The 19,901-nt window shown below is 46.5% G+C and overlaps 1 protein-coding gene across 4 annotated transcripts in view; it reads right to left on the bottom strand.

The window, feature by feature from the left end:
* LOC133341452 (sodium/calcium exchanger 1-like) overlaps positions 1 to 19,901 on the bottom strand; it is a 140,139-nt gene that overhangs the window by 5,632 nt on the left and 114,606 nt on the right. For 2 of the 4 annotated variants that reach the window (XM_061550096.1, XM_061550097.1), the window contains 3 exons: positions 4,564 to 4,661; positions 929 to 1,059; positions 177 to 276 (listed from right to left, as the gene is read on the bottom strand). In XM_061550096.1, coding sequence (XP_061406080.1) covers positions 177 to 276; positions 929 to 1,059; positions 4,564 to 4,661 — 329 coding nt within the window. Of the gene's footprint in view, positions 1 to 176; positions 277 to 928; positions 1,060 to 4,563; positions 4,662 to 5,294; positions 5,402 to 5,591; positions 7,430 to 19,901 lie in introns of those variants that run through there. The other 2 variants (XM_061550098.1, XM_061550095.1) reach the window with 2 other exon arrangements.

The raw sequence follows: 19,901 nt of genomic DNA, 5'->3' as shown, positions 1-19,901 counted from the left end.
CTGCCCTGGTTAGAGTCAAGCAGGCGGAGCAGCATCGCCGGCCGTGAATGAAGGAGAGCGCGAGGGAGTTCCCGCATGGGCAATAGAAAGGCAGCGGTGCGCACGCGGAACATCTGCTCGTCAGCGGGATTTAAACCGCCCCGCCACCTGCTCAACCCCCTCCCCCTACCGTGTACCTGCGCTGACGGTGATGGCATCCTTGAACTGCTCCTTCCACGAGTTGGTCCCCACAACGAGGGCCAGGTTCGTCTTCTTGATCAGCTTGTCCACCGTGCTCTGAGTGGCAGCAGAACGGGCGCGCGAGCGCAGTCAGGGTAGACGAAACGCTCGCGTGAAACTGTGAACGCCCGTTTGGTGATTGCTTGCACTTTCTTCATGGCGCGAGGCTATCGTGAAAGAAAGGTGCCACGTCTTCTTGGTTCTTTCGGTAAAGTCACGTAGAAGGGAAATAATAAAATAATACAAATAAAACATAATAAAATAATTTTCACGACGTTTCGGCCACAACGCAAGCAGCCGTCCTCAGGTGAAGAACAGGTCTGTCGGAAAGACGCTGTCTTTTCTGTTTTATTTTTATTATTTCATTATTTCCATTCTACGTGACTTTACCGAAAGAACCAAGAAGATGAATCCCTGCAGTCACAAAAGCTTTAAATCGAAATTTAAAGGTGCCACGGTTCATGGACAGATAAAGCCTGCAGTAATTTCGTTTGTGTAAATGTGGATTTAAGCAATCAGCTGATAATTTGAGAGGAGTTAAAACATTTGGCAAAATTAACGCTGCTACTCAACAAAATTGGCCCATTTGGTTATTTCAACTGTGAAGCCAAAGTACGCATATCATCTTCAGCAGCACCCAACGGCACATGTCAACAATTATTATTTTTTACTCCACCAGGCCCCATTGTGATCGTACTTTTGCCTCCACCTTGAACTCGTAGGACTCCTCAATGATGACCTCGAGGCGGGAGTTCTCCCCCAGGATGGGCCTTCCCATCTCGGCGATCCGCTGAGCTTCCTCCTTATCCATCTCGGCCTGCAGTCCGTTCTCGTGCTTGTCTGACCACACACGAGTCAGGAGAACAACGTCACGGCCACGGACATGGATGCGGGAAAAGTTCAGAGTTCACCTCCCTGATTACGGTTGCCACCTCTCAACCCTTTCCCATTCTGATGACGTGCGTGCGAGTCATCGGTTATTCTTCTGATTCTGTTCCGATGATGTACGTCTACATGTACGTCATCAGAAGAAAAACTGAAATAAAATTACTTTATCAGTACATCTTCAGGTTGGTTAGATGTCCCGAGGCTCCCATGAGGCCATGCGGAAAAGCATTTGGCACAGCTTGGCGCCAGCTATCGTAGATTGCGGTCGTGACGCTACAGTTCCCAGCGGTGACTAATAACACCTTTAAAACCAACGGTGGTGTGCCTCTCTAAATAAAATTAACGCTGAACCACTTTCGATTTCCCCCCGGCAGTGGCGGCATGGCAGTCGGGCTAATCGCCTATCCTCGCACTATACACGTCTGCAGTTTGCCAACTTCCTCTGCCTGACTAAATCCGGCATCGTATTCAGATGTTCTCATTAACGAAGCTTGAAATGCCAGTCGGACAGCTCCGGAGTGGGGGGGGGGGGACACGAGCCGGTTGGTCACACATCTACAAAATGAGAGCCGTTTGCTTTCCCCACGTGCATTTCCCTTTAAACAAAAAATTGGCGGCGACACTTAATTGCGGTGATCTACGGAACGCCATCTTTCGGCAGGCGGTCTTGCCACGCACCGCACCGCTCATCCATTCTCGCAAACATGCCGGGCGAGCGAGCGGCGACACCCACGACATGACCATGGGCTTCACACGGCAGGAGGGGGGGGGGGGTGCAGGGATGTGTGGTGTGCACAAGGGTGCAGTTGTGAAAAACGGCGAGAAAAAGTGAAACGTTTCCGATCGGGGCAGAGCTCCTGGAAGCGCTAAGCAGAGTAAGATTGCCACGATGCCACGATGCGGTGAAGCTACCGATGGGTCGCATGATACAAGGCCCACGATAATCGTGGAGGACATTTCGCAATATTTCACTGCATCGCGATTGATGTTGCTCATTTTACCCGTTAACAGATTATGCAATTCCCTGGTAAATATATTCATGATATAATAAACACAATGATAATGGTTTCAAATAAAGAGAAAATGCCCGTAAAATTAGTGCTTTACGAATATAATTTCGGAGTAATTAACAGCATGGTGGTTATGTGACCTCATTATTTTCCGAGTTTGTTTAATTATTGAAGTGTTTGGAATATTACTGACAGATTACGGGTCATGGGTCGTAAAGCTGCAGTTATTTAAATACTTATAGGACGCTTATGTTGAATGAACTACAGCTGCTGAACCTATCAAGTAATCATTATCTATGCTGGAAAACATGAAAATATGAAAAGAAATACGACGACAATGTCGCGGGAGACTCATATCGTGATAATTGTTCAATTGCGAACATTAATTTCATATTGTGCTCCATGTTGGTTTCTGCGCTCTGTCACGTGCTGGCGGATTCATGTCAAAAACAATTCTCGTCATTTTAACCGCTCCACCACGTGACAAGTTTGTCAGGCACACAAAGATATTATTTATAAGTGCTGATGTGTTGATGGAATTATGACCAATAAAATGTCCTCCCCACTGGTGGCCCGAGGTTTTTCATGACCGAATTTAACCTCAGCGTATGGCGGCGTTCCTCCCCAACGGCAACTTGAGCTCCTGTTCGCCGTGCTTGGAGATCGAGTGGAAAAACTTAATCGGCCAGAATTTGTAATGAATACATCGGCGCGTATGAATAATAAAAATAACATCTTTGTCAACGTGACAATCTTAGGTGATCGGAGGGGGTTAATGACAAGCATTTTGACAGGTAAATATAGCGCCGCGTGGCCTAAACCGAGTGCAAATATGGCTACGAAAACAAAAAAACGACGACTCGTATTGCGTCGTGAAAAATGACATCGTGGCAACCTTACAAACGAGGTTCAAAAACACGGCAGCGACGGCAACATGCCCCCCCCACCCCGCCTCTTATCCACGGCACCGTGGCAATGTGCACATGGCGCATTGCCCGTGTACGGTGCCCCGGAGTGCGGGGGCGTGCAAGAGCCATGGCTACCGGGGGGGGGGGGGGTACAGGGTGGGGGTGGACAGCAGCGTCGCAGAGTAGCGTCGCTTGAGATGGAGGAAATATGAAATGAGACGTGGTCATTGGAATCTTTAAAAACATAATAATAATAATGGGAATTGTGTTCTTTTTCTTAATTACGTTACCGTCGATGGCATTGACTGGACGATCCCCCTAATACCACCCGCTGAAATCATTAGTCGCAAAATCGGTGGTGGCAGAGAGAAAGAGGCGTCTTGTTTGTGGTTGACGCGCCACTTCTGTGCAAGAGAAGCGTTTCCACCCCCCCCCCCCCCTCTCCGCCCTGCCCCGTCTGCTTAAGGGATTATTAGAATCATCATTCGCAGCCGTTATTGGTCAGATAAATTCTTCCTGCGGCCGTCGTCTCGCCGCAGAACGGCGGTGGTGGGCGGGTTGGAAGCCAGCATTTGCGCCTGCGAGCGAACAAAGACCAAATCAAATATTCGAGGGCCGACTCTACCTTGCCTCCTTTTTGTCAGTCACTGCCAGTTCGTCGGAGTTGCAACGGCCACCGCATTACAACTCCCAACGGCAACCAAGTGGCTCGGCATTGCTGCGGGTTCACCAGCGTCAAAAACACACAAATGTGCCCCGTCTTTAATTTTAGCTCTTTTTTTTTGTTGCCTGGAATTTACTTGGGGGGGGGGGGGATTGGGCAGCTGTGCACACACACTCACGCACTGCTCCCCCCCCCCGCGCCACTGCAGGAATTATTACTCCCTGCGAGGGGCATTACCGTTGTACATGGTGTTGGTTTTACACCGCCGTTATGCATTTACGCGTTGGTTCTAACACCTTTAAGGCAAATGGGAAATCTATAAAGGGCACGGACGGAATGAGATTTTATGCTGAAAGATTACGTCGCGTGGGGAAGGTCATATTTTATAATTGGAATCGCTGTTGACACATTGCGCACGCCCGTGACTTTTGACCCCGTCAGCGGAAGTTAGAAATGTGTTTACTGCAAAAAAAGCAGACGCGGTAAATGGGTTTAACGCTTTTGTCGGAAATGAACGCTTCTTGAGTGAAAATAGGCAAAAAACTGTTGTTGCATTTCGTGATGAAAATGCCCGTGAATCCGCGTTAGTCTCGCGGCGTGCATTTAGTTCGGAAAGGGTTGGGACAAATGTTCTGAACAAAAAGGTTAAAAGAGTTCGAGAATTGTATCGTTAGTCCGGGAAGTGAGACCATCGAGGGAGTCCGTTTTCCGTAGAGCAGCGATGAGGACGACAGGACTGAGCAGGCAAAGTCAGGGAGAGAGAATCCAGCCGGGAAGGACATTGAAGGTGCACCGGTCTCCAAGAGCGGAGGAAGAGGAAGAAGAATGGGCAAGGAGGCTCTCAGCCAACCGAAAACAAACCGTGCTCGCACACCTGGGGTCTTCATCCACCTAGGATGGTCCAACGCAATGAAGAAATTCTCTTGCTTTTCATATTCCCCATCATTATTTATATGAACCTGAATCGTCTTCCTGCAAAGAAGGTGGGAGGGACAAGGGCACAGTGGGAGAGCGCCAGGCAGCAATGAGCGCATGCAGATGGGGTGGGGGCGGGGAGGCGGATGGGGGACCTGGAGCCCAAACACGCGGACACAGTCGGCAATATCGCACCGCGGCGCTTGCGGTGGCACTTCGCCACGCTCTGGGGCAACGGCGCTACCGAATTGTCCCGACCAGACGAGTTTTGCCCATTTGCTGCGTCCGCCATTGGAAATGCAAATGGCTCGGACCCTTTCATACCCAGGAGAGAGAGAGAGAGAGAGCAGAGAGGAAAAAAAGAAAATTACGGGGCCATTTGAGGTCTCCATTTATATTTGTACAACCATTATGACGACGTCAAAAACTGACGACTCGGTTCAATGACCTGCGTTTCCGCCGAGAAATATAAATTAAACTCGGCTGCTGTTGCGCGGCGGTAAAGCAATAGAGACTTAAGTCCACTCTGAACTCGGGTTCTGATGAGGAATTTGTGAAAGAAAAAAAAACACAGTGCCACCAACATTCACCCGCCGTGGATATAATCCCGACTGTGTCCCCGATGAACCTACAGGCACACGCGCACACATCACACACACGTGACGTCAACTCCCAGAGGCGGCACTCCACCTGGACTAAGGATTATCTCCACCAAGCGAGGTTCTCCCAGCTCAACGCAGAATGTCTTGTTTTTCTCATACTCTTCATCGTCAATAACTTTGATATCGATAGTTTTGCTGCAAAAGAAAGAGAGCGGTGAGATCGTCCCGAAATATTTTTCCCCGCGACGAGCATTCGTACAGTTCAACGTGTCCACGTTAATCGTTCACACCACAGCACAAACTTAGGATTACTGCATTTTGTTAATATTATGCACAGGGTGAGAGTGCTTATGAAGCTAAATCACGTTGTGCTACGATACGTTACCTGAACGTGAGCGGACGCGTATACGCAGTTCACAATTCCACGTGTGCACAGGTGTAATGGACGGACACGTGAACGCACGCACACGAATCTGCAATTCACATTTAAACGCACACGGATGTAAACAGGCAAACGACTTCACCTTCTGAAAAAGAAACCGCACAGGTGTAGAGCACGCCGATGTAAACACACGCACGTGTGAACACAATTAAAATGTTGTCACACAGGTCTAAATAATAATAATAATGGTTAGTTATATATCGCATTATTCATGCAAATTTATCTCACAATCACTGGGAAACCACAGACAAACTGGATTGCAGCCATACATTGCAAATTAGCTAATTGATGCGTGCCCGTACGTGCGGGAGGAAGCCGATGTAACCCCGAAGCGTGTGAGGGGGCAACGCTTGATCTCATAGAGAAGAGACAGATTATATCATCCATAATACGAGTACGACGTTTTTGCCGGTGATTACAACCAGCTTCATCGGGGGATTAGCCATAAAGGCGAATCCCCTTTTTTTTCAGGAGATTAAGTCGTTTTATAGAATTGTAAACGTTGTGGGTTTACTCTCCAACACACCGGTGTGCTGAAGTAGTAACTAATTAGCACGTTTTGTTTACCTGACAAATCTTACTAATTGGCTGTGTCGGATAATGGCGGGTTTAATGACACCTTGATATTTGCACAATCTAACTCAGAAAACCTTTATTATGAACAATATTTGTCGCGAAAGCCTAGGTGTTAAACTGTCAGATTAGAGTCCGTACTTTGCTGCACCACCTTCTCGTGGCAAGCCAGAGCATGGCTCCTCGAGACCCCCGGGAAGGGAGTTTCACAACATTTGTGTGATGCAGCAACCCTCACCTCCACAGCGCTGTATTTACCAACATGCGCCACTACCGCCCGGCTATGTATCTCTGTATGTTGAACTTAATCCCCACCAGACGTAGCCGACCGTGCCAATCGGAGGTGTGGAGGAAGGAAGGACACACTAAACACAAAGAGCAGTTCTAAAGAAATGAGTATTCAACCCAGATTTAAATGTGCATAGCTCCAGTGGCTTCCTAATATCGGAAGGGAGAGCGCATTCCAGACGGCCTCAAAAGTGCATCTGTGGTGACCCGTCCTTATTCGATGGCTAGCCCAAAAGCCGCTGCCAGGATGGAAAAAAAATTGCACGGCAATGGCAACGATGGCTAAATGGTGCAACAACTTAATCTTCCCGAAAGAAAATAAAAAAAAAACCTGTAGGCGTCATGTGCAGTTAATTTCTGTAAGCCCCTAATTACGCCACTGTCATTCCACAGATTGCGAAAGGCAGTGCCGTCGCGGTTCCGCTCTGTCCCGCGGAATGCTGTAAATCGAGCCGGATACCTTTCTAAAAGCCAGGGGCTGTTTTGTCGTGGCCTAACCCGGGGCAGGTTTTTTTTTTTAATCCTGAACCTAATTAGCTCCCAGACCGCGGGAGATCAAGGGATTCCACAGCATTCATTAGCGTTCGATGGGACGCGTTCGCTCGGGAAAACGATGCTCGATAAAATGCGGACAGACTTTCAGGGGGAAAAAAAATCTCATGACTAGACTAAATTATTTGTATGCACGAGAATGCATCGTATTTGACCTATTTAACCCCATGTACACATTCTTTTGTAAGGGGGGGGGGGTGGAGCGGGCAGGATGGTAATGGGCGGAGGTGAGATGATGGTGTAGTGGTGCTGAATTTATCACGCAATATCTTCTGAGTGGCTCGTAGACTGGAGTAGGCATGTGAGAGGTGGACTGGATGTGGTGTACTGGGAGCAGACCCGGCTCAGATGGTGGCGAGATGCTAACTACCTGGTATACAGGGGGTCCCATCTTCTTGGTTCTTTCGGTAAAGTCACGTAGAATGGAAATAATAAAATAATAAAAATAAAACATTATAAAATAAATCTCACGACGTTTCGGCCACAATGTCTGTCTTCTCGACAGACCTGGTCTCCACCTGAGGACGGCTGCTTGCGTTGTGGCCGCAACGTCGTGAGAATTATTTTATTATGTTTTATTTTTATTATTTTATTATTTCCATTCTACGTGACTTTACCGAAAGAACCAAGAAGATGAATCCCTGCAGTCACGAAATCTTTAAATCGAAAAATGCAGGGGTCGTCAGTTCGATCCTGACCCTGACGACTGTTGTATATTTGGAGTTTGCATGTTCTCCTTGTGGTCGCGTGGATTTTTCTCTGGGCCCTACGGTTATTTCCTCCACATTTTAGACACAACGTGCATTTAGAGTAATTTGGCTGCTATACATTTCCACATGATGAGCCACTTCGTTGAGCTATCATTTGTGGCCAGGTCGCTTCTCAAAAATAACTACACAGCTCCGTGGGCCTTACCTGGTAAAATAAAAATGTTTTTTTTTTCGTCCAGGTTCACGCATTGCATGGTGATCCCAGCAATCTCAGTTTGATTTCCAGCCATCACTAACACAAGTGGCGAGTGACATCTTAAAAGGTCCTAGTGAGCATTCCTTTCCTCACCCTTCACCCACCCAAACATCACAGTGTGGTGAAGTATGGTCAAATTTTCTCCACGACCGACGGGACATGGAGAGGCCTCTATTCAGCAGTGGACAGCCAAAGAATTGGTAATTATTATTATTTACTAATTAAAATAATCCTCAGATAAATATGTCAATTCAGAAAATTATAGCTTTTTTATCATACCAAAACCTTTATTATAAATCTCTTTTGATTTCAATATGAACCACATGCAAACTGCACGCCAGGATCATAGTTCCCCCACAAAGTAATTCCATTCACTCCTTCACTTTGTCTGCAAGCGGCACGAGTCTCATTAGGAATGCGGCATGCATCGCCTGTGCTCACCGGGCCTCGTCCGCTTCTTTCCCGCATGAGAATGGAGCCATTCTCCTGGCATCAACGAGGCTTGATGGTTCTCCTGTGAGCCAAGGCCCACCAGCTACGAGAGGTCAGCCTTCAAACACTGCCCCCCCCCCCCCAAACACTGCTCATCTCTTAACTAAAGAGATGAGCGATATTTCATCGGGCGTTACTAATAACTGGCGTGATGGAAGAGCGTGGAAACCTTGGCTCGTTGCATTAGGTTTTTTTTCCCCTCGTCGATTAATCGGAACGAGCTGCTATCACCCCCCCACTCCACACACACAATGGGATTGGCTGACGTCCCCGTCACTATTGGAACACTCTATCATTTGTATGCGGGGCCATGTGCAATGACACAATAGCCATTATACGCACATTACGGAACGTTTCATTTCCTGCGGCCCGTTATTTAAATGTCAACAACACGGTCGCGTACAATGTTTGTCCTGCGAGCGGTTTTCACTCAACGGAGGTCCCCCTTAGTGGCGTGCGCTTTCGTGTTGTGCCGCCTGCCACTCCGACATTGCGCTCTCCGGCACCTGGGAGATTATTTGAGGGAGGAGCGGTGTTCCTCCTCTAAGTTGCCCCTTCGCGTATTCTACGGTGGTCCACGCTGGGAGCCCGTGCTGGATCCCGACGAAGCTCCCCGGCACATTTAGAGGGTTCTTTTTTTAAGATTAATTTTGGCACAGGTCAATCCCATTGGGAAAGTGTATGCTGATGTTCGATGGGCACCTGGTTACACCATAGAAGCTTGATTGCAGCAACAAACAAAAACATCACGCACAAAAGATCCTAAAACAACTGTATGCGATACCGAACGGCAAGGTCGCACCATGAGCATGGTACAACCCGCACAAGAAAATAACATGGTGAATAAAACGCGTCACGTACAAAAAGCAAAGCTGGGCGATCAATTGCACGTACACGTCAAAGAAAATATGAGGTCCCAGAGCGATTTAAAGTAGGATGAGGACGGTGACGTGTTCGCTCGGATATTCCACAGATGAGAAGCCCGCCACACGGAAGGAATTTAAACCGAGTCTGGTTCTCGGAGAGTGGGAGACTTTGAGCAGGAGCAGGGTGGAGGGGGCGACTAAGGATACGGGAATTTGTCTGGAGGATCACATGACACGGGAGGTATTTAGCAGACTAATTTTGTTACACTTTGAGAATGAAGATGGCCCATGCTGTTCCATGTGTAGGTCAAGGGGGGAGAGGAGGGGGGTAATTAAAATTTAAATACATTTGTGGAGTGAGACCAAGGAACCAGTCTTGTTTAAGGCTGAGCCTGCCCCTGTAAATGTTACTGCATGTTGAACGATTATCTGAACCGGTCCCGGGCCTCCCCTAAGTCGACTTAGACTCAAGTTGAGTGCCTGGTACGGTGTGTAAACATTGCCACGAGGGAAACAAAGGCGGCCGGGCGTGGTGATGGCCACTCCCTCGTGTACCGTGCCGGCCTTCATAGGTGCTCGCTAACAGCACTTGCTCCTACAGTCTGTTCAGGCTATAAGGAAGATCTTTGTCTTTTTAGCGGCATTATCGACTACAAGCCCAGAGATCTGAGCTTGATTCCCAGCCAGTGGTCTCCCAACCTGTTCTGGACCTCTCCTAGGACGACTCAGCTTTGAATGAGTACCTGGTGCAGTGTCCAAACATCAGCACTGGGGAGACAAAGGCGGTCGAGCGTGGTGTTGGTAGCATCATTCCCTTGTGCGCCATGCAGGCGAGTGCAGAACAACACTTGACCCAACAGTCCGTTAAAGGCTATTTGGGGCATCTTTTTACGTGTGCAAATCCACACACACACAGGTGAGGATTATAAAGATGCTTTTTCTTTTGAAAGCAGCTCGAGTTTAAATGTGGTTTTATAGCTTTTGGATCATTAATAATTTATCAAAGGAATCTCATTTTGCACAATTAGCTCGTTTGGAAATATGAATTACTGTCACGATGAATAATGAACGTGGGCACAAGGGTAATGGGACAGACGTGAAGGTTTTTCTTCTTCTTCGTATAAAAGAAATCATCCGTATTGCAACCCCACGCACTCAAAGGTCCCCGGGCAACTTGGCATCTGTCAGACGTGCGCAATAGATGTCTGCATTCATTCGGAAGGGAGGTGAACTGCCTCGCCCGATAGCGGTTTGCACACCGGACCTGGAATCCACGCCGGTTCGATTCGGCCCTCCTTGGCACGGCGGTCGAAACAATGCCGCATATTTCTCAGAACCTCCCCCCCACCCAGCACTCCCACCACTCCACCCCACCCCCACCCAGCACTCCCACCACTCCCCCCACCCCCAGCACTCCCACCACTTCCCCCACCCCCACCCAGCACTCCCACCACTCCCCCCACCCCCAGCACTCCCAGCACTCCCCCCACTCCCCCCACCCCCACCCCAGCACTCCCACCACTCCCCCCACCCCCACCCCAGCACTCCCACCACTCCCCCCACCCCCAGCACTCCCACCACTCCCCCCACCCCCACCCCAGCACTCCCACCACTCCCCCCACCCCCACCCCAGCACTCCCACCACTCCCCCCACCCCCAGCACTCCCACCACTCCCCCCACCCCCACCCCAGCACTCCCACCACTCCCCCCACCCCCAGCACTCCCACCACTCCCCCCACTCCCAGCACTCCCCCCACTCCCCCCACCCCCACCCCAGCACTCCCACCACTCCCCCCACCCCCACCCCAACACTCCCACCACTCCCCCCACCCCCAGCACTCCCACCGGCGCCTCTGTTCACCCAGCAGCACGTTCACCCGCAGTCAGCTTGATCGACATGTCACGTGTGGTGGGTGGGGGTGAGGTGTGGGTACTTACACTTCTTCCAAGACGTCTGGGGTCAGCTTGGAAGAGTAGGCCAAATACCATCTGGGGAGGGGGGGGTGCTCTAGAGCTCACTCTTGTGGAGGCCCTTCCGTCAGCAGTGGCATGAGCGAGCAATTGCAGGGCCTCGCCTTTACCTTGTATTAGTTAGGAATCAATAAATGTGTTCGGAGGTGACTCTCGCTGTGTAATCCGGCACAGCAGCCTCAGTCAACAAGCCCTCCCCCCCCCCCCAACTTGCACACGTGTTCTCCAACGAAAAATCCTGGCAAGCGATAAGGTCCGCAGAGATTTCCTTGTCTGTCTCGCAAATCTAAAACTACTTCTCAGTGTTTATCCGAGTGTGTGACATGAATCAATCAGAGATAAAATGTCTCTGCCAGCTTGTCGGATGCATGGAATCTGTCGTTGAAATCGGTGGTTGGGATGCCGTGTGAGCGCGACAGAGCCCGTGCAGATGTATGCTGAACTTCTTTCGCACTCTACGTAGCCAACCGTGCCAATCGGAGATGTGCCGGAAAGCCAACTAAGCACAGAATCAGCTCTCAATAAGTTTGTTTAAAATCTACGTTTAGAAGTGCATCGCTCCAGTGGCTTCCTAATATCGGAAAAGCATTCCCGACGGCCGCAGAAGCGCATCTGATGCAGTGACCGTCTTTATTCAGCGGATGCCGCAGGAAAGGCACCTGGACACTTAACAAAGGCTCTAGATTATGTTCGCTTGCGCTTTGATCTGCTGCTGCCGAGCAACAGCTGTAACTTTACATCGAGATGGTTGCGTACAATGATTGCGCCAGGAAGTAGCAGAGTGGAGAATCGCCGTGATGACGCCTCTTCCTTCGCATTTGTGAAGTGGGCATCTAGTCGTTATACGCGCCATGGTTTTGGGTCAGATAATAAGGCGTAAAGGATTCTCGTAATCAACATATTCGTACATGTATTTATTTTACCCAGGGTAGTCTCGCCGAGTGTGATTGGGTTTTTTTTCAGGGTGATTGTGCTTTGCAAGTATTTTGCAATATCTTTAATTGTTTATATAGATCATATTTTTGGTGTCTCGACATTGCCATAGTTTTGTTTCAAATCGTGCTGTCGCTGTCATGTCACGAAGTGTCCATTCTAGAACTACCACAGTGCAGTGCACATCATCATCACGCTGTGCTGGAGGACGGCCCAATCACCAAATACCCGTTAAGTGGGCGTCTCCAGCCGGGGTCCACCTTGCGCGATCAGATGTGCAACTTGGTTGCATGCAACTTCATTCGCCTGGAACCGGCGACTTCGTGGATTGCAAACCAGTTGCTCCTGGTAGAGACAAACTCGACCTCCATCACGTGACGCAATTATGAACTGTCATTTGGGCGTTACGATCCGAGAGCGTACTTTTGGAATGGACTAAGCTGTTGTTGCGGGCAATGTGGGTCGCACGCTATCCAGAGCGATTTGGCTGTATATGGGGCTGGGGATTTGCCTCGAGGTGCACACGCATCTTAGGCACGAGCCAGTAACCAAATCAGACAAAAAAAAATATGAAACAAACCAGACGGACTTCTTATCTTGTTTCAAACATCAAACTACTGACGTATGTTCCCATGTCCTCCGCGTAGACTCCACGCTGCTAATTATACCACAATCAGGCCCGGTATGAATCACAGAACAGCTGCACTAATAAGCACGGCAAATTCGGGAGGGGTGTGGGAGAGGGAGAAATTCTTGATGCCCTCCACAATATGCAGACTCAAAGGCCAGCCACGTGGAATAAACAAATACTTTTTTATACAATATTCCGAGATGGAAAAATCAGTGCCCAACGTACTGCAGACAGCATATCATTACTTGCTGCAATACTGCCGCTCGTAAGAGTACGCAGCAGAGCGAGCGGAGACAGGACGGCTGCTGAAGGTGGGCCCAGGATAAGAGCGATGAAATACAGTGAGGAGCACACGAGAGTGGGTTAGAGTTCTTTCACGAGTGCTGGACTTGAAAATTAAAAGTAACGTAAAGCGCATGGTTTAATCAGTTCGCACTGCCCACGACGGTATGTGACATGAGAAGCATGGGTATAATTTTAAAATATATATATACAGAACAAACCCTGAAAAGTGCACACAAAAAACGGAGGTGTTGCATGCTTGGAATTACACTGAGACTAAGAGCGGGAGAAAAAAAATGAACACAGACAGGTCTCATGGCATCATCCAAATTATTCTGAGTTTAGTGGGCTTGGGCAGGATGCGTCGCCAGAAGGGTTGGCGTTCGGCGGTCAAGAATAGCGATGGAGTGGCAGCCGAAGGCGTCAACGCGTCCAACAGGGATGTGAAGCGACTACAAAGGCTCGTGTTACAGCTGCACGGTAGACGATTGCCCATAATAGAGTTTTTTGGGTTAGATCGCGTAAATATAAATGTGTCGTTAAACCCGCCACACCCGACACAGCCAATTAGGTTTGTCACATGAACAAAATATGCAAATTCATTACGATGTGTTTGGAGAGTAAATCCACAAAATTTACAATTCGCGTACGACGTTTCTCCAGCAATTACAACCGGCATCATCAGGCGACAGCCAGAGTTGCGAAGAAATCCTCTTGTTTTGGTCTTAAATCGAGGGATAGATGATTACATTCACAGGATCGAGGCAGTGGGCGTCATTGGCTTGGGGACGCCTTCATCCAGCAGTGGATTAAGCAAAGCTTATGGTGGTGCCTTCTAATAATATTGCGTGTCACGTGAGTTGTTCCCTCCCCAGGCGGCGCATGTGATTTCATGTGTGGGTGCACTTGGGTGCCACAGCGCGATGGATTTCATGGGCAGTGGTGGAGCAACAGCTAATTACACTTACAATAAAAATATGAAGGTAATAGCCCAAAATTGCGGAAGATAGACTTCCTTCAAATCGCGTGGACGCACCTCAAGCGTCACGAACAACCAAAGACGCTGCTTAATAATGCATTGTAGTCTTTTTTTTCATTTAGCCCAGGAGTGAAGGACGTGATTTGCATTGCGCTAACTAAAACTGCTCATAATCTCTCATTCGCATTCATGACATCCAATTATTTGCTCCCATGCTTGCATCTGCAGTGCAATTTCAAACATGGACAAATACACGTTTATATTTTACAGCTAATTTTTTGTCAATTCTACTGCCGGATGAAGGCTGGGTTAGGAGGCATTGTTTGGCTATAGTTTGTGCGTATGTAGCCAGTGAACATAGAATAGTTGGTCCAAAGTTAGGCCAACGTTGGTACCATGCGTTAAACGAATATTGGCATGTTTACTGGGTATGTAAGTGTCGAGATAATTTGCCTACAATCTGCACATCGAACCCACAACCTCATGTTTGTTTAGCAGGCGAGGTAGTAAACATCTCGCTGTATATATTCACCGAGATGGTTGGTGAAGGGGGGGGGGCACATGATCGTCTCAGATATCACTCACCACCGATGGGAGCCGTGGCCAGAGAATTACATCAGCTTTTCTGGGTTTAAGGGAGTGCTTCGGAAACAACTCACAAGTTCTACGCAACCACGCCGTGATTTTCCTTTTCAGTCGACCGTTTGAAATTAATGAATCAAAGACTGCGCACGTCTGACGAGTTGAATTGCTGCTTTGCAAAATAATAAAAACTATAATTAATGGCACTTCACAATACAAAAAAACAAATCAGGTTCAAGCAACGCAAAATAATTGCCAATTAACTTTTTTGAATTGTTATTCGATTCACATGCAAAGCTTTAATTGTTTATATTGCAGCGACTGTGGGGTGGAGTGGTGGGGAAGTGGTTAGCACGCTGTTTTTAGAAATGTTGCATACATTTGTAATACGTTTAACACGTATCGGTGTGCTGAACGAGTAACTAATGGGCACGTTTTATTTACGTAACACACCTTACTAATTGGCTGTGTCGGGTGGTGGCGGGTTTAAGACACATTTACATTTACGCAGTCTAACACAAAAGCATCATCTTCTTGGTTCTTTGGGTAAAGTCACGTAGAAGGGAAATTATACAATTTTATTACTTCCCTTCTACGTGACTTTACCGAAAGAACCAAGAAGATGAATCCCTGCAGTCACGAAAGCTTTAAATCGAAACAAAAGCATCAGTTATGGATATTTGAAATGCCCCCCCACCCACCCCTCTCAGCACTGACCGGCGTGGTGAAGTACGCTCAAACAACCCCTATGACTGTCACGTCATGGGGAGGCCTTCATCCAGCAGAGGATTGACAAACGGGCTGCACAACTTTTGGATTACGAAGGCGATTAATGGCGCCTTTTATCAATACGCATGGGATGTCATCTCTCAAAACTATCCCCCGGCATCAGTTTGGTAAAACATTTAAATTGTTGCTTTAAATTTTCTCACAATTCCCTTGATTCTCCGCTGAAATCCCCGACTCCCCGTTAAATCTTCTCCGCCTCGCGTGTGAGTGACTGAGATGTTGATATTTTTCATTTATTTCTTTGCTTCGTAATATACTGTGCACCTTTTCTTTTCATTGCCCTAGGACATCTGCTCACTTGCATGGGATTCCAGAACCACTAAGAGACTCAAAGCAAAAGAAGACCGCTCGAGGCAAACACTTGGCAGATGTAATATTTTTGAAATGGCTCAGCGAATAATCTCCTCGGGTAACCCAAAAAAAAACGTGTTTAATGTCTGCAAAGCTTATATATGAAGTTGTAGATAGAAAACCAAACAAAGACCAAACAATAAAAAAGAAATCAATAGAATGGAGATAACTCTTAATTTAGCAGCTGAAATTATTTATTCGTGCAAAATTGCGTGTGCACACACACGTACAGTCAACTCTCAATTTTTTGACAGCGAATTAATCCTGGTTGTGGATTAACCGTGCTCCCGGAAAAGAGACGAAAATCAAAAGAAATAATCTCAACGTGTTGCCCACCCTAATGGTTGTTGACTCGACACCCAGGAGATCATCAACGTGGCCGTTGTAAGTAAACCGAAGCAACACAAACAGATGACGCATTCTGCCCCCCCCCACCACCCCTCCTAAATACGTAAACAATAACTACGCTTTAGAGCTTAAACAGCAAATGTTTTTCGTTATCCACGGGTTTTTTTTCTTATACAGGTCATACTTGGATCATTGAGAGTTGTATGGCAGCCAGAGCCAACATCGCGAGGCATTTGTTCTCAACCACTTCACTTCGCGTTAATGGCACACTTCTAAATAGTTTTCCGTTTCAATTTGTACGATCCGTGAATGCTTCACTGAGTCATCGCACCCGTGTCGCTTATGCTGCAACATCCTAGACGGTTCATTACGAACTGAGGTGCATTGCGTTCGCGCGCCCCTTTCGCAATTAGAGAAAATACGGGTGGTGTGGCTCGAAGTGCTCTTGGTTTATTTCCGTTGTATGGACAAATAATTTCCATTCGCATAAGATAAATAATCCCCATAAGAGCAAATAATAAAAAAATGGAACGCAGGCTTTGCGACACATTTATAAACAATGCGATCTAACCCAAAACACCTTTATTATGAATAATACTGGTCGCGAAAGCCGACGTGTTAAACTGACTAACCTCTATGGGGAGGATACTTATCTCAAAATCAGAAGATTGGAGAAACTCCGCATTAAGCGGGTTAAATTGATGTATTCGCTGGCATTCCTCGAAAGGTGCAGAGATTCAAACGCAGTTAAAATAACACACCACATGAAGTCTGTTAAAGCTAACCAAATACTACACAATGCTATCGAATTATATTTTATTATCTCAAATTTCTGAGTCTCTAAAGCACTTGCACATCAGCAAGTGTTTCCATACATATTGGAATATAATCGATACTCTAACACAACAATCGTCTGATTATAATATATTGAATCTAACTAAAACTAAGCAAATTAATCACTTCTCGAGACAACATAACAAACAAGTCCCAAATAACGAACAATTTTAAAACAAAACTGTAATGAACTTAACTAACACTAATTTAACCAGTGACATGATTTCCGTCCTTTCTAAAGGCCTTACCTTTGCCGTTGCCCCACGCACAATTCCAGTAGATGAGAAAATTGCCGAGGTGGAATCAGCGGAAAGACTCCGTCCACATATCGAGGCAGAGAAGACTAGACACGAGGTTGCCAAAATAATTGAGAATAGCAAAATACCAAAAATAAATATTAGCTTTGGTGAAGCAAAAGCCTTAAGAGAGCTTCGATGAAATAAAGACATTCAAATTCTGGCAGCTGATAAAGGCCACACCACTGGAGTGATGTCCCGAACAGATTATGATAATAAAATTAAAGATTTACTGGAGTAAGATACCTATATTAAAATTAAACGAGATTCAACCAATACTTTAGAGTGCAAGACTTCTGCAATCATTGCAAATTCATTAATTCCCAAGATTGAACAATACCAAATTAAGCCACGGGCCTCAAAACCACGAAGACTGTATTGGCTACCAAAATTTCATAAAATCGGTATCCCATTACGACCCATAGTAAGTACAATAGGCTCTGCCACATATAAATTAGCAAAATATGTAACTAAACAAATAGAGCCCTACGTCGGTAGGACATCTTCATTAATAAGAAATTCAGAACATCTTGTGAATGTGATTAAAGATATTAAACGTAACCCTAATGATATTCACTAATGTTCCAGTTAACGGGTCACTTAAATTACTTGATACACACGAGTAAAGAAAACAGGTTTACCAGAAGAAATTCCAAAACTAGCCGACCATTGTCTAAATAACACTTACTTCGTATGGAGAGGTGACTTCTTTCAACAAAAGGAAGGTGCAGCAATGGGCTCTCCTTTTAATTCTGCTATTGAAAATCTGTACATGGAAAACTTTGAAACAAGAGCACTTGCCTCAAGTACATTAAAACCATCTTTTTGGTTTAGATATGTCGATGACACTTTGGTTGTCTGGCCACATGGTAAGGATACACTTAATGAATGTTTAAATAATCTCAATACACAAAACCCAGCCATTCAGTTCACCATGGAAATGGAGGTGAACAACACACTCCCCTTCCTAGATATTTTTCTTGGATGCGGTCAAAATGGCAAAATAACACACAGCATCTACCGAAAGGGAATGCACACTGATGCCTATCTGAATGCAGATTCGCATCATCACCCAGCACAGAAATACTCTCTCATCAAGACGCTCATACATCGGGCAAAGGCAGTGTCAGATGGTGAAAGTCTAAGGAGAGAGATTAAACATGTTAAAGAAGCACTAAGACTGAATGGCTACAATAATGCTCAAATTAACAGAGCATTGCATGCCCAAACCAAAACCGAACAACAATACTGCTGATAGTGATCCGATTAATTATCAAAACAATTAAAATACCATATATCTCGGGAGTTACTGACAAATTAGGCTGTGTTTTGCAAAAGCAAAGATGAATAACCGAAGTTATCAACAAAACGTGCATATTGGATCAATTGCTTATGCGGTAAGTGTAATGTTGGACAGACGGGACTTAACATTAGCGTAAGATTAAAAGAACACCAAAGGAACATTATATTCTCCCAAACACAGCTGTCAGCAGTGGCAGAGCATGCTTGCCAACAAGGATATTCAATTTATTTTGATAACGTTGACGTGTCATGCAGAACTAATTATTACTGGCCAAATTGAGAATAATTAAAATAATTTGAACCGCTGTGATAGCTACAGACTTAGCATAGCCTGGAATCGTATTATTAAGTAACTACCCTTTAGCCCGTCTTAGGACGGAAGCTGTAATATTTACGTAAAGAAACGTCTGCGTAGAGTTATTTATTTGAGTAACTTTGAATAAAGAAACGTCAAATTTAAAGCGAATTTGCGTAAACAATATTATGGCTCATGATAGTAATGACGGGGGGGGGGGGAGGGGGGGCCTCTTTTGCAGTGCCATCACGTACAGATGTAGCACTGTGCTGCGTAGATTTATTTTTTGACCGTCACTTTCTGTAAAGAAACGTCGTCATATTCGAAGCGACTTTGCGAAAAAATGTATCTTCCCACTCAACCTTCTTCCGCGTGAGTGTAAAAATCCACCCGCTCATGATTATTTTATTATTAATTACGGGGAGGGGGTGCGGCATGTGGAGTGACGTCCCGCGCGTTACACACATTTCTGGGCTATTTCGTAGTAATACACCACACATTGCAATTCCTTAAGTCACATGCTAAGTGGCTGATTACTGATCTGTTACATAATTGCATACACTCCCACCCCCACATCTGATCTCGAATCCTGATGGGGTTCAACAATGATGACGTCATCCTGCACTATTTAAGACGGGAAGCAGGTGGATGGCTTCACTATTCTGGCAAATTGCCTGAAGATGCTGGATGTAATTTCCAGCGAAACGTCGTACTCAAATTTGAAATGTTGTGGATTCACTCTTCGCACACACCGGTGGGTTAAAGTAGTGAACTATTTGTCTTTTGTCAACGTGACACTTTTTTTTTACTGAGGGTGGTGGAGGGTTGCGACACATTTATAAATAACGCGATCTAACCCAAAAACCTTTATTATGAGGCTTTGGCTTATCTGATTCCCCAATGAGAAAAGCAATGGATCACT

This window comes from Lethenteron reissneri, chromosome 11 (genome assembly GCF_015708825.2).
Source record: "Lethenteron reissneri isolate LAM-NWPU_2019-01 chromosome 11, ASM1570882v1, whole genome shotgun sequence".
Taxonomy (NCBI): Eukaryota; Metazoa; Chordata; class Hyperoartia; order Petromyzontiformes; family Petromyzontidae; genus Lethenteron; species Lethenteron reissneri.
Note: the sequence above shows the minus strand (reverse complement) of the source record. Positions and strands in the feature narration are given on the sequence as shown.